Source organism: Eschrichtius robustus, chromosome 3 (assembly GCF_028021215.1).
Source record: "Eschrichtius robustus isolate mEscRob2 chromosome 3, mEscRob2.pri, whole genome shotgun sequence".
NCBI classification, from domain to species: domain Eukaryota; kingdom Metazoa; phylum Chordata; class Mammalia; order Artiodactyla; family Eschrichtiidae; genus Eschrichtius; species Eschrichtius robustus.
Genome location: NC_090826.1, coordinates 25414416 through 25426829, shown reverse-complemented (window position 1 = coordinate 25426829; position 12414 = coordinate 25414416). Strand labels below are relative to the sequence as shown.

The window sequence follows — 12414 nt, the reverse complement described above, 5'->3', positions numbered from 1 at the left end:
CGTATATCAGGAGGTTTATGGCTGTTCCTGCCTGGCCGCCACTGCCTGTCACTCTGTGGGGGCCTCCCCCATTGTGCTCGGCAGAGGGCGGGTTCTTTTGTCTGGCTTTCTCTGCGGTCCATCAGCCCAGTGGTTCACAGTGGATGGAGTGAGGCTCTGCCCTCCTGGGCGGGCACCATCCGGGCAGGCTGCCACGTGGAGCACAGAGCCAGGAGCAGCCAGCTGGGCTTGGCTGAAGTCGGAAGCGGGAGTTGGTTGGTAGCCGGGGTGTCTTTAGGGGTCAGAGGGGGCTGGTGACGGGAAGGGCACCATTGTTCTCACCATCATCAGAGCCTCTGCAGAGGCCTCTGGGACTGAGGATGGGTGGAGATTGGATGCTGGTTGCTCCTGGGCATGAAGCCTGGTATCTTCTCTGAGCAGGGAGCCCTGGGCTCCCAACTCATGCCCCTTGTCCTGCTTGGCATATTGCCAGGCTGCTCCATGGGATGGCCTGAAGGGAGGGCTCTTGTAGGGAGTTATGGGGGGCAGGGGTGGTGGTGATGTGGCATCAGCCATTGGCTCACAGGGCACACTGGTGTCCAGAGTTGGGCTGGCACAGCCCCTTCCTCTCCCTTGTCAGGCAAGAGATTCTTCCTCTTTGCCACCTCTTACCTTCTGCCCACCCTCTCTGGGGCAAGAGACGATGGGCACACGACTCAGTTTGTTCCATGCGGCAGGGGGCATCTGAGGGCCAGTGGCATCATCAGGGCCTGGAGCACTCTGTGCCTGGTGGCGGCACCACGTTGGCCAAGCCCTTGGCCTCACCTCCATGCTTCTCTTCACCTCCTCCCCACTGGGCCAGTTGGACACGTACCAGCTGCAGGAGAACTGGCTGGCACATGGAGCTGCTAGCTTGAGGACAAGATTGGTGGGATGGTGGTGAGCAGGTGAGATCCTCATCCCAGCCCCTCTGCCAGGCACTGGGGCAGGGGAGCAGTGCTCAACTTCTCTGGGGCATCCCAGGTAGGATCAACGCAAGGCCAAGCGAGGTGGAGCTGGGTTGGTACTGGAAGAGCGATGAGGCCGGGAGCGGAGTGCCTGGGCCCGCCTCAGAGCTGAGTGCGTTTGACAAGAGGGTACAGACGCCTGTTAATTTCACGCAAACTGCCTTTGATAAATCTCTTGTTATTTTTGGTGAGTTGAGCCATAAATTTGTGCCATCTTGCTGCCGCAATCTGTTAAGTGGGGGGAGAGGAAGAAAGGGAAGGAAGGCAGGAAGGAGCTCCACGGAGGACAGGCACGGAGGCTGGCCGAGGCCGGGGCCGGAAGGCAGGTGGTAGAATTGGTACCAGCTCCAGAGCCCAGCTACAGGGAGCTGGTCGCCAACCTGCAGTTCCTGCCTGCTGACCCTCCAATCCTGAGATGTGGCTGTGCGGGGTGACATCTGGGAGAAAGTGTCCTTCACTCTTGCAGCCCCCTCCCTCCTCTGCCACACTCCCTGCCTCCCCCCAGGGGCACTGTCCCACCCTTGGCTGGTGGCTACTAGCCCACCATCTCCATCATCCAGGCTCCATTCCAGAGGCATGGGCGCCAGGTGAGCCTGTGGTCCCCTGAGTGTCAGGCCTGGGAGGCAAGAATGGGTTCAGATCCCCCCTCTGCCACTGCTGCTGTGTGACTTGGACAAGGCGCTACCCCCTTGGGGCCTCAGGACCCCCCGTTCTCTGTGTGTCACTTCCCTGATTCAGCCCCTAGGGACTCCCCATCGTGGCCCAGACTCCTCAGCCTGGCATTCCAGTCCCGCCCCTGACCCAGCTGCCACCTGCTTTCCCTCTGGTTCTCTCCCACCCTTTCAACTGGGGCTCCTACTGGCCCCAGAACCCCCTGCTTTCTGGCTTCCCTGCCTTTGCTTGGGCTGTTTCCCTCACCTGGAATGCCCTTTGCCTTGGGTTATCCTTTGCCCCATCCTTCCAAGCACGACTCAAGCCCTGTCTCCTCTAGGAAGCTGCCTCTCACCTGCCTAACCCAGTCCTCGACTGGCTTTCTCCTTGACCCTCAGGCTCTGCCATCTTCCTTTGGCCAGCATGGTCTGGTGGCAGAAAGAGGGGCCCTACCTTACCTGACTGTTTGGGGTGCAGACATTGGGGAGGCAGGGCCTCTCTCAGAGTGGGGTTGGGGGAGACCTAGCACATGTGGTACGATTCCTGGAGGATCCTTCCAGCCCAGATCTCTGCTGCTAGAAATCTGTGTGCTCCATCATGGGATGGGGAGTGGGGCACAGACCACCCCCCCACCACCCCCAGACATCTCAGAGGGGACTGAGTCCCAGCCAATCCATCACACACGTCTTCATTTCTTTATCAGAATGGAGTTTATGCCAGGCCTTGGAGCAGCTCTGAGTGAATGAGATCCGAGGTGAAGCAGACACACCTTCTGCCCTCTGGTGGGGGAGAGTGACCACTAGTGTACAGTGGTGGTCAAGGCTACAGGCTGAAGTCACCCAGCCCCAGGTTCAATCCCTGATACCACCACTGACTAGCTGTGTGACAACGGGCATGTTTCCTCATCCCTATATCATCACCTGTAAAATGGGGATAGTGGAGTTATTCTAAAGAGTAATGGTGAGGATTAAGCAAGAGAATGTGGGTTAATGCTTAGCACAGTGCCTGGCACATGGTAAATCCCTGATAAATAGTTGTGTGTTGTCATAACTTAGTGTAATAGGTATGAATGTATGTGCTGGATGTCAAAGGAGGAGGAAGAGTGAGGGATTAAACCACAAAGGGGTGGGAAGGTGGTCTAAAGAAGGTGATTCTGAGTTGGGTTTTGAGGAGTGAATAGGAATTCACTAGCCTGTGAATTTTTTTCTTTAAATCGAATCGCTTTTGAAATTTAATACATTACAAAGAAATTTCATATCATCAATGGAAAAAGAGTATCACTTATCTGAAATAGAAGATAACCAAAGAAACAACAAATTCTAGCTAGACGTTCATCCCTCCTCTCAATTTGTTAGAAAGAGAAATTAGCACGTACTGGGGATGTGTTAAAGTCTCGGACTGCACAGAGACCTTCTTTCTCATGCACTTGGAAGGATTAAAAGTGAGGTGACCATATAATTTATCATCTGAGCCGGGACATTTTCGAGGTTATAAATGGGGGGAGGGGGTACTATTAATTCCATCAGGGTTATAGGCCTAAATCAGACTATCCCAGGCAGATTGGCAAATAGTCACTCTACTAAAATGAGACCTGGAAAGGGGATCACTTCCTCAGTCCGTGACCCAGTGTTATTTTATGGCACATTTGTGAGCCTCCCCAAGTCATTTCCCGGTGCAAGGGGAAGGGCTCTCAAGGTAAAGGAAGCAGCCTGTGCCAGGGCGTGGAATGTGAACATGCTGGGGACAGGGGGCTGTAGTAGACCAGCCTTTACCAGATGGTAGCCCCAGTGGTGGGAGATGGGGCCAAGGCTCTGACTGCTGCACCCAGACACTGGGACCTCACCCTGTTGGCCGAGGGCTCTAAGGCAGCAAGAAGTTGGGCGGCGTGGGGGAAGAAGGATGAGTCGGACGCGGTCCCTGCTCTCGAGGAGCTCCTGGCTACGTGGGGGAGGTGGCAGAGACCCAGCTAGCTCTGTTGGGAGGCTGGGCAGATAGGCCAGCAGCCTGGGGAGGAAGTCATTGGAAGGGGACTGGCGTCCTGGCTGGGTGTACCCAGTTGCATGGGGCTGCACAGGCAGAGTCTAGAATTTACAAGAGCCACCTTCCTCTGCCCTGGCCCCCCTGGGGTCCTGATGTTCTGCTGGGGCTGGGGAGCCATGGAGGGACGTGACAGAACCGTGTTTCAGGGGGATCAGTGGGTGCCTACTTGGGGCTCTAGGGCCAGCCTCAGGGAGGATGCAGAGACCCTGGGGAGGGAGGACTGCTTTGTAAATTGCACTGCTCTCTCCCCGTGGAAGTGGTGATTATCATGGTTGTTTTTAACACATTCATGACAAAGGAGGCTGAGGGGGCTGGACTGTGTGGAGTTTGGGGGGCAGGGTCTGCGGAGCATGGGGTAGCAGGTGTGTGCAGTCCTGCTCAGATGGCAAAGTGCCTGTGCCCACCCTGCCTGCCAGTGTCAGGGGTGAGACCAGAGTGGTCCTGTGTGGTTAGGGTGGAGGAACCCTCAGGGATATTTGGTGTTTGCTGAATGCCTGTCTTGTGTCTGGCAGCTCAGAGCTGGGCCGTCTGTGCAAGAGGTCAAGGGAGATTGAAACCCTCCCTCAGGGGCCAGGAGAGGGATTAGCACAGGATACTCACAGCTATAGCAGAAGAAGGGACCTGCACACCCAGACCTCTGTGTAGTCAGCCTAGGGAGGCTTCCTGGAGGAGGTGGCATTTGAAATCTAGAAGATTTTGACAGATTGAGGTAGAGGAAGGGCGTTCCAAGAGGAGGGAACACCATTAACAGATGAGTGGAAGGAGGAAAGCATTTGCATGTTCAAGGGATAACAAGAAGGGAATGGCAGCTCCTTTCATTGAGAGTTTATTATGCTCCAGGTGATCCGTATCTCTCATCATTTAATTCTCATGATGAATTAGGAAGTGTCACCTCTATTCTCAGTTGGAAAATTTTAAGCTCAGAGAGGTGAGGCGACTTGCCCAACGGCACACAGCAAGACTATGCAGACTTGGGAATCAGACCTGCATTTGTCTGGCTCCCAAATCTACATCCTTCCCACTGACCCACACGGCCTCACAGTTTGGCTGCCTGGTGGGGAGGGGAAAACAGGACCGGACAGGTCAGCAGGGACCAGAGCATGCCAGGCTCAGAGGTTTACTGTGGTGGTAGCAGTGGGGAGCCACTGAAGGTTTCTCAGCAGGCGAGTGTGTGTGGCTGGGCTTCCAGAGGACCACTTTGGAGCCTACAAGGGAGAATCAGTCTCGCCTGGCGGACGCGGGGCATAGATGCTCAAAGGAACAATTAGGAAGAGATTTGAAAACGAGAATAGAGGCAAGTACGTGGGGGGCTGTGGGGAGGCGAGGGAGTAACTCGGGGTCCCATGGGAATCAGAGAAGCCGTCTCTGAGGAGGTCCAAGTTGAATTGCATTTTGTCAGAGCCAGAGCAGTTCAGCGTAAAGTGGCCTCTGGAATCAGGCAGGCCGGAGTTCGAATCCCACACCAGCCTCTCTCCAGGATGAGACCTTGGAGCCTCATTAGTACCTCATTAGTAAAATGGGAGAACCTGCCCTAATGAGGATTAAATGAGGTAATGTAGAGCATGCAGTGACTGGCACATAGGAGGTGTGTAGTAAATTATCTCCTACAGGGTTATTCAAAACAAAACAGAACAGTTTAGAGATCATCCGGGGTTGAGCGGGGAAGCGGGTCCCAGGCAGCAAGCAGCCAGGTGGGAAAGCTGACAGGTGGTAGGGCTGGGAGCACCAGAGTCCCTGGTCCAGTCAGCTCACGGCGCCCACTGAGTGGGACGCTCAGGAGGTCTGGGGGTGCTCACACCCCTTCCTGGACCCCTCCTTGTCCTCTTGGCCCATCTTTCTCTCACACCTGCCCTGGTCTGGGCCCGGAGCTGGCAGGGGCCTGCACGTGGTGTATGCTGAATAAACGTTTGTTTCAGTGGCTGACACCTCTGGTCTTATCTGTCTTCTTCCCCTGCAGGGAGAACTGGCCTTCCTCAGAGGGGGGTAGGTGGGGGTGGGGAGGGGAGGGCAGTCAGTGCAGGCCCCGGCTGTGTGGCCTTGGGCTTGTCCCTTCCCTTCTCTGGCCCAGCCCAGGAGGCTAGGAGAGGGGCTCAAGAGCTGGACCTGGGACGTGTTCTGATTTTCAAATGGGGTGGATTCTAGAAACCACCGACACCACCTCTGGTTATATGGCGGGGCTGGCCAGCAAACAGGTGGTGAGTGGTCAGTAGAGGATCGGGGCACCACAGGAAGCAGTGTGAGTCCACGACAAGCAAGTCAGGCTGGTCTCTCACGTGGCCGCATTTGATGGGCTTACTGGATGCCAGGCCAGGGATGGGAGGGGTTGCCACCCACAACAGTAATGGCCAAGATGCCAAAAAGGAGCTGGATGAGAAGACTCTTGACTGGATTTGCAACAGGTCAAATGGCATCTCCAGAGTGTTTATTAATAAATGGATGTCAAGCTTGGGGTGGTCTAGGTGGCGGGCTGCAGGTCAGAGCTGATACTCAAGATGACAAACGACCATTTCCAATGACCCGCATGGGGTGGGGGAAGCTAGGAGCAACATGTTCATTGGTGTTTATTGCTGTTTCTCTGGCTGGATTCTGTGCTGGTGTTCATGTGGTCAGGGAGATGGCTCACACAGCCTTTCTTCAAAGGGTTCTCGGATGGGGGGTAATTCAGACAGCAGATGGAATCATCTGTGATGAGTGGGCACGTAGAAGAGGGGGCAGCCAACTCTGCAGGGGAGTGAGGGATAAGGAAGACTTCGCCTACAAGAGGTCATTTGAGGTGGGTTTTGAAGGTCAAGTAGGAGTTTTCCAGGTGAAGAAGGTGGGGAACAAGTGGGTTTGAGAGGTTTGAGAGGAGATGATGATCCTATTTTGGACACGCCGAGCTTGAGGGCCCACCCCGCCCCCCACCTCGTCAGGGGACCTGTTCAGGAGGCAGGAAGCTATACAGGAGTGAAGCACAGGTTCAGTGGGTGGCGCAACGACTTCGGAGCAGCCATTCAGAGGGGGTTAATGAAGCCTGGGGGGGGCGGTGTTGTCCTGTGAAAACAGGACAAAGCGTGGATGCCTGACGTGGGAAGCAGCATGAAAACAGACCGGTCAAGGAGGCAGGGCAGAGGTAGCAGGAAGCCAGGCGAGTCAGGGAGGGGAGCGTTTCAGGGCTGGAGAGTCAGCAGGGCGAAATGCTGCCAAGGGGTCGGGCGGGACGAGGCCTGCAAAGCGTCCATAGGATTTAGCAACAAGGAGGGCACTGATGACTCTGTCAAGAACGGTTTCAGCAGAAAGATGTGGTCAGAAGCCAGACTGCAGTGGATTTACCAGGCAAGGTGACGTCTGAGCCAGGACGTGAGTGGCAGGTGAGAAACTGGAGTGCCAGCTGTGGACCACTCATTGATGGTGAAGAGGAGCCGAGGGCAGTAGCCAGAGAAGGCAGGAGAGTCAGAGGAGGGCCCCTCTGAGAACAGAAAGGGCCTAGATCTGTTCCCAGGCTGCCACGAGGAGAATGCTGACGAAATGCTGATGAGAGGAGATGATGGGTGGAGCCCTCCCCGAGAAGGTAGGCGGGAGGAATAGAAGGCAGCACTGGGATGAGGGGCTGGTCTTTGTGAAGACAAGGGCTCCAGGAAAGTTGGGAGTTGGAGGGGTGAGGCAAGAAGTCGGGATGGGGGCGCTCCCGTGTCATAGCTTCTGCTTTCTCTGTAAAGGAGCTTGTTGCAGAGAGGGAGTGGGCGGAGATGGGCTTGAGGAGAGAGGTCAAGGTCTGGCACAGCCCGCCGAGGTGGGGGACAGGGAAGGCAGGGAGCCCTGCTCGGCCATCGGATGTGCATCCCTGAATCTGTCGTGGTGGCAGTTGGCACAGCTGTAGATTTCTTTAGCAGCCTGGGGGTGGGCGTGGAGAAGGCGGCTTGTCACAGTCTCCAGGGCTGGGGACTGGCTGAGCGGGTGTGGTGGAAAGGCTGGGTGAGGGGATTCAGGAGCTGCCAGGCATGGTTCCAGCACCTTCTCTGTGGTCTTGATAGAGGCAGGGCCCAAAGTGAGGCCAGGAGCGATGGCAGATGCTGTTCAGAGGGAGGAGGCCCAGGGGGCTGAGGGGTGGTGGCACGTGAGGGTGCTGAAGGGGTGGAGGTGTTGAGGGAAGGGAAGATGGTGAAAATAAACCAGATAGTTGCTGCCTTCTGAGCATTCCCCATGTCCAAGCAGGGTGCTGAGGGCTTCATGATCTCCTGTCAGGAAGTCCTGAGGTCAGCCCTCAGGGTAGGGGGTATTCTGAGTATTGTTCTACAGAAGTCAGAAAACAGGGTCAGAGAGGCAAAGACACTTGCCCATGGTCACACAGCTGGTCCGTGTCCACGCCCCAGTTGGGACCAGGGTTGCCTGACTCTGAAGGTGTCCTGTGGGCTGGGGAGACGCAGGTTTCAGAGATGGTGGAGCAGTTTCGGGGATGATGAAGATCAGGTCCTGGGACTGGTGGCTGAAGTGGAGGGAAGGGCCCGGGAGTGGATGAGACCAGAGACTGGGCTGAGTGGCAGCTCAGGGCCCCCTGGACAGCAGCTTTGCTCAGAGTGGCCACTCTTCACGCCTGGTGAGGAAGAGCTTTCTCTCAGACGCAGGGCCTGGACTGGGCGGCAGGGGGCAGGAAGAGTACAGCCTTCTTGGGTTCCTTCCAACACAGAGTGCCTGTTCGGTGCTGAGCTGGTGTTCAGAAATAGGAGAGGGCCTGGGAGTGGGGGAGAGGAGTACCTTCTAGTCTGGGGACAGCGTGGGCTGAGCCCTGTCCCAAAATGCTGTTCCGATCCCACCTGCCCAGCAGCCTCTACGTGGGCTGGGTCTTTCTCCCCTGTACTCCTGTCTGCCACCATCCCCGCTACCCAGCCTGTGGGAGAGGGCCTGATGAGCTCACGTCTGAGCAGGAGGGCCTGGCTTTGGAGAATGGGAGCTCCCAGCCTCTCCTCCAGAGCTGGCAGTGCTTCCGAGGCCTAGACCAGACACAGAAATCGGGCAGCCAAGAGCCCGGTGAGGCGGGGGCCGAGGCGGCAGCAGCAGATCCCAGAGCGCCCCCTGCTCGCTGGCCACAGGGCGGTGGGGAGTAGGGTCTGCTGGATGGAGGCACCTGCCCCAGGCCCTTAGGTCTCAGAGGAGCAGCGTTCTGACCTGTGCCTCCGGGTCACAGTCCAGTGCTGCTTGGGGAGCAGAATCTGGGCCCCAGGCCCAGCCCCTGGCTTGGCATGAGTCGTGTCCCAAGCTTACAGAGTAGTCACAACTGCTCACCTTGGCTGTTTGTCTGCCTTAGGGTCAGCCCTGTGAGGGGAAAGAGACTGGACATGAGGCTTTCCAAGCTGTGTGATATTGGACAAGTCACTTCCCCTCTCTGGGCCTCAGTTTTCTCATCTTTAAACGGAGGTGATGGTCCCTACTTCCCAGGGGAGGGTTAAGGAGATAGGTAGGGACAGCACTTGGCACAGAAGCCTCCCAGAGCTCATTAATATGAGCGGCCACTCCTCTCCAGTCTCCCCCAGTTTGGCTGAGGCAAGAGGAAAAGACAGTCGTGAGGCTGTAGGCAAGCCCTGTGTGGCCTTCTGAGCCTCAGTTTCCTTATCTGTAAAATGGTGGTGGTGGGGCAGGGGGCAGGACGTGATGCTCTTTCAGCGTCACCTGCAGTTGGTTCCAGACCCTCTGGCTGAGGGCGAGCAAGGCTGCCCTCTCTGTGCCACCTTGGCGGGACTGAGCTGGCCTCTGCTGAGCCCCTGCCACCACCTCCGTGTTCCAGGTGAGGAGCCGGAAGAGGAACCGAAGGTGAAAACCCAGTGGCCAAGGTCTGCAGATGAGCCTGGGCTGTACATGGCGCAGACAGGTAACTCGGGCCCGCCTCCCTTCCTCTGTGGCGGGGGCCCGACTCTGTGGCGTCTGGTGGCATGTGTGCTTGGCGTGTGCCCGTCTGTGTCTATGTCCTGGAGCTCAGTCGTGTCTCTCTGCCATGCGAGGCCTGTGGGCAGGGCTGGATTGCCTCCTGAAGAGCCTGTCACTTGGGGTCAGGGTAGGAGGATTCCTATGAGACTGAGTGCTTGGGAGATGCCCCCTGCCGCCGACGCTGTCCCTCTCTCGTAGGCGACCCAGCGGCTGAGGAGTGGTCCCCGTGGAGCGTGTGTTCCCTGACGTGTGGGCAGGGCCTGCAGGTGCGGACCCGCTCCTGCGTGTCCTCCCCCTATGGGACCCTGTGCAGCGGGCCCCTGCGGGAGACCCGGCCCTGCAACAATTCAGCCACCTGCCCAGGTATGCCCATCCTCCCCGCCCAGTCTGCCTGCAGGGTCGGGTCCTGCCTGGGACTCAGGCAAGTTCATCTTCCAAAGATGGTTGGCTGCCTCCTCCTTTCATTCAGCAAACTTGACTGTCCCCCCACCCCCCCACCGTGCCCAGCCCCGCACAGGGCATCGGGGACACAGATGAATCAGACCAGGGCCCGCACCAGCAGGCTTGGTTCTGGGCACATCACTCCCCTGATGCCTACGTCCTGGTAATCAAGGCTTGTCTTTTTACCCTCACCGCCTTCCGTGTTCCCTATGCTCTGGCCACACCAGCACCTCTTGCACTTTCCCACCACCCTGCACTTGCCTATTCTCATCCTATCCCCTCCACCTCTACCTTGGCTATTAAAATTCAGCCTGTCCTTCAAGATCTAAGAGAAATGCCACTTAAAAAAAAAAAAAAATGAAGCTTTCTCTGACCATCCCCTCCCTCCTCTGACTCCCTATCCCACTCCCCAGGGAGCCTCCCCTAGACCCTGAAGCCTTCCTCAGTTCAGCATGGAGTTGTTGAGAATGTGCATGTGCCTGTGGGGACTGCCTGTCCGTCAGGAGGGGCTCGGCAGCTTCAGCGGGTCCTGCCCCTTGTGCCTGAGGGAGTGCAAGTGGTACCTAGGCCAGATCAGCTCCTGGCTGGGAACTTAAAGTAGGGCTACCTGGGAAGGGGTCTTGGCAGCTGGGGGTGTGCCAGGAGCTTGCAAAGGGGTGGGGCAAAGCCATGTTCCAATGTGAGCTCTTTGTGTCAGTGTCCACGTAGAGGGTCATGTCTATTTGTGTGTCCCTGCGCTTGGGGTGGGGAGGGGCATTCTCTTGCCCCAGGCCTGCCATGTTGGATTCTTGCTCTGGATCTGGGGTGGGGAGGGATGGGGATGGGGTAAGGTGGGGTAGATCTTGAGCCCTTTCCTGGGCTTTCCTGTGCCCCCAGGAGAGGAGGACCCCTGGCTCCCCTCCTGGGTTGATTCTAGTCTCCCCGTCCGGGTGTCCACAGGCAGTGTCCTGTGTGAGTTGGGACTAGAAGTCTGTGTCTTCCACATCCCCACCCCCCACAAAGGGCGGAATCCTGGGGCCCAGGGCAGATCCAATGAGGAGCAGTGGCAGAGCTGCCGGAGCTCCTGATTGGTGGGCGGGTGGGCAGTGGGCGGGGCCAAGGTGCCGCCCAGCCACCGGCCACGTGCTTCCTTGCAGTGCACGGCGTGTGGGAGGAGTGGGGGTCCTGGAGCCTGTGCTCCCGCAGCTGCGGGCGGGGGTCCCGGAGCCGGATGCGGACCTGCGTGCCCCCCCAGCACGGCGGCAAGGCCTGCGAGGGTCCCGAGCTGCAGACTAAGCTCTGCAGTATGGCCGCCTGCCCGGGTCAGTAGCACCCGTGGGCTTCCAGGCGGGCGCTGCCCAGCTGGGTGGGGGTCGGGAAAGGGGAGGAAGTCAGGTCCAATGCCCTGCCCCTGGGGGAACCCCAGTGAGCTTTGACCAAGCATGGGGAGACTGGCAGAGTCTACCTGCCAGCGTGGGAGGTGACCTGGCCCAGCCTACTTGGAGTTGGCACCCTGTGATTCCATCTAAAGGGGGCTGCTTGCCAGTGCCCCTTCCCCTGAGCCCTGGACTACCCTTGTTGTTCATAGCACTTTGGTGCTCATGGCCAGCTGGGCTGTGAGGGGACACAAAGCTGGGCTTACATGTGGGCAAAGATCAGAAGGTGGCCCGGGGCCCGTTTCCCTAGCCAGAAGAGAGCATGTGCCTCAGTGCTGAGTGGAGAGGGGTCCTCTGTTCCTGGAGCTGGTGGCAGGCAGGCAGGCCCAGGCCCAGGCACCACCAGCTCCCTCCAGCCCCGCTTCATCCACCCCTCTCCAGTGGGTCTGGCCTTATTTAAATCTGAATGCCATCTCCCTGCGGTGCTCTGCCCTGACGCATCCCCACACCCCTTGCTCAACAGCCAACCCTGCTTGTGTCTCCCCATGCAGTGGAAGGCCAGTGGCTAGAATGGGGTCCCTGGGGCCCGTGCTCCATGTCCTGTGCTAATGGGACCCAGCAGCGCAGCCGGAAGTGCAGTGTGGCGGGCCCAGCCTGGGCCACGTGTACCGGGGCCCTCACTGACACCCGGGAGTGCGGCAACCTTGAGTGCCCGGGTGAGTGCACGGCAAAGGGCGGGCAGGTGGCGGCCCTGGCCCAGGGGGCGCCTGGGGCCACTCACGCCCCCCATCTCTGCAGCCACAGACGGCAAGTGGGGGCCGTGGAACGCGTGGAGCCTATGCTCCAAGACATGTGACACAGGCTGGCAGCGCCGTTTCCGCATGTGCCAGGCCACAGGCGCTCAGGGCTACCCCTGCGAGGGCACCGGAGAGGAGGTGAAGCCCTGCAGTGAGAAGAGGTGTCCAGGTATTGCCCACCGGACCCTGGGGCTTGGGGGGCAAGTGCCTGGGCCTGGCTGAGCCCCTCCGCTGTACCAACAG

The 12414-nt window shown here is 58.2% G+C and overlaps 1 protein-coding gene across 11 annotated transcripts in view; it reads left to right on the top strand.

Moving 5' to 3' along the window:
- The window catches only part of ADGRB2 (adhesion G protein-coupled receptor B2), a 36312-nt gene that overhangs the window by 9234 nt on the left and 14664 nt on the right, over window positions 1–12414 (top strand). For 9 of the 11 annotated variants that reach the window (XM_068539375.1, XM_068539374.1, XM_068539377.1 and 6 more), the window contains exons 3-7: window positions 9439–9522; window positions 9777–9941; window positions 11156–11320; window positions 11926–12090; window positions 12173–12340. In XM_068539375.1, coding sequence (XP_068395476.1) covers window positions 9439–9522; window positions 9777–9941; window positions 11156–11320; window positions 11926–12090; window positions 12173–12340 — 747 coding nt within the window. The remainder of the gene's footprint in view (window positions 1–9438; window positions 9523–9776; window positions 9942–11155; window positions 11321–11925; window positions 12091–12172; window positions 12341–12414) is intronic. The other 2 variants (XM_068539378.1, XM_068539379.1) reach the window with 2 other exon arrangements.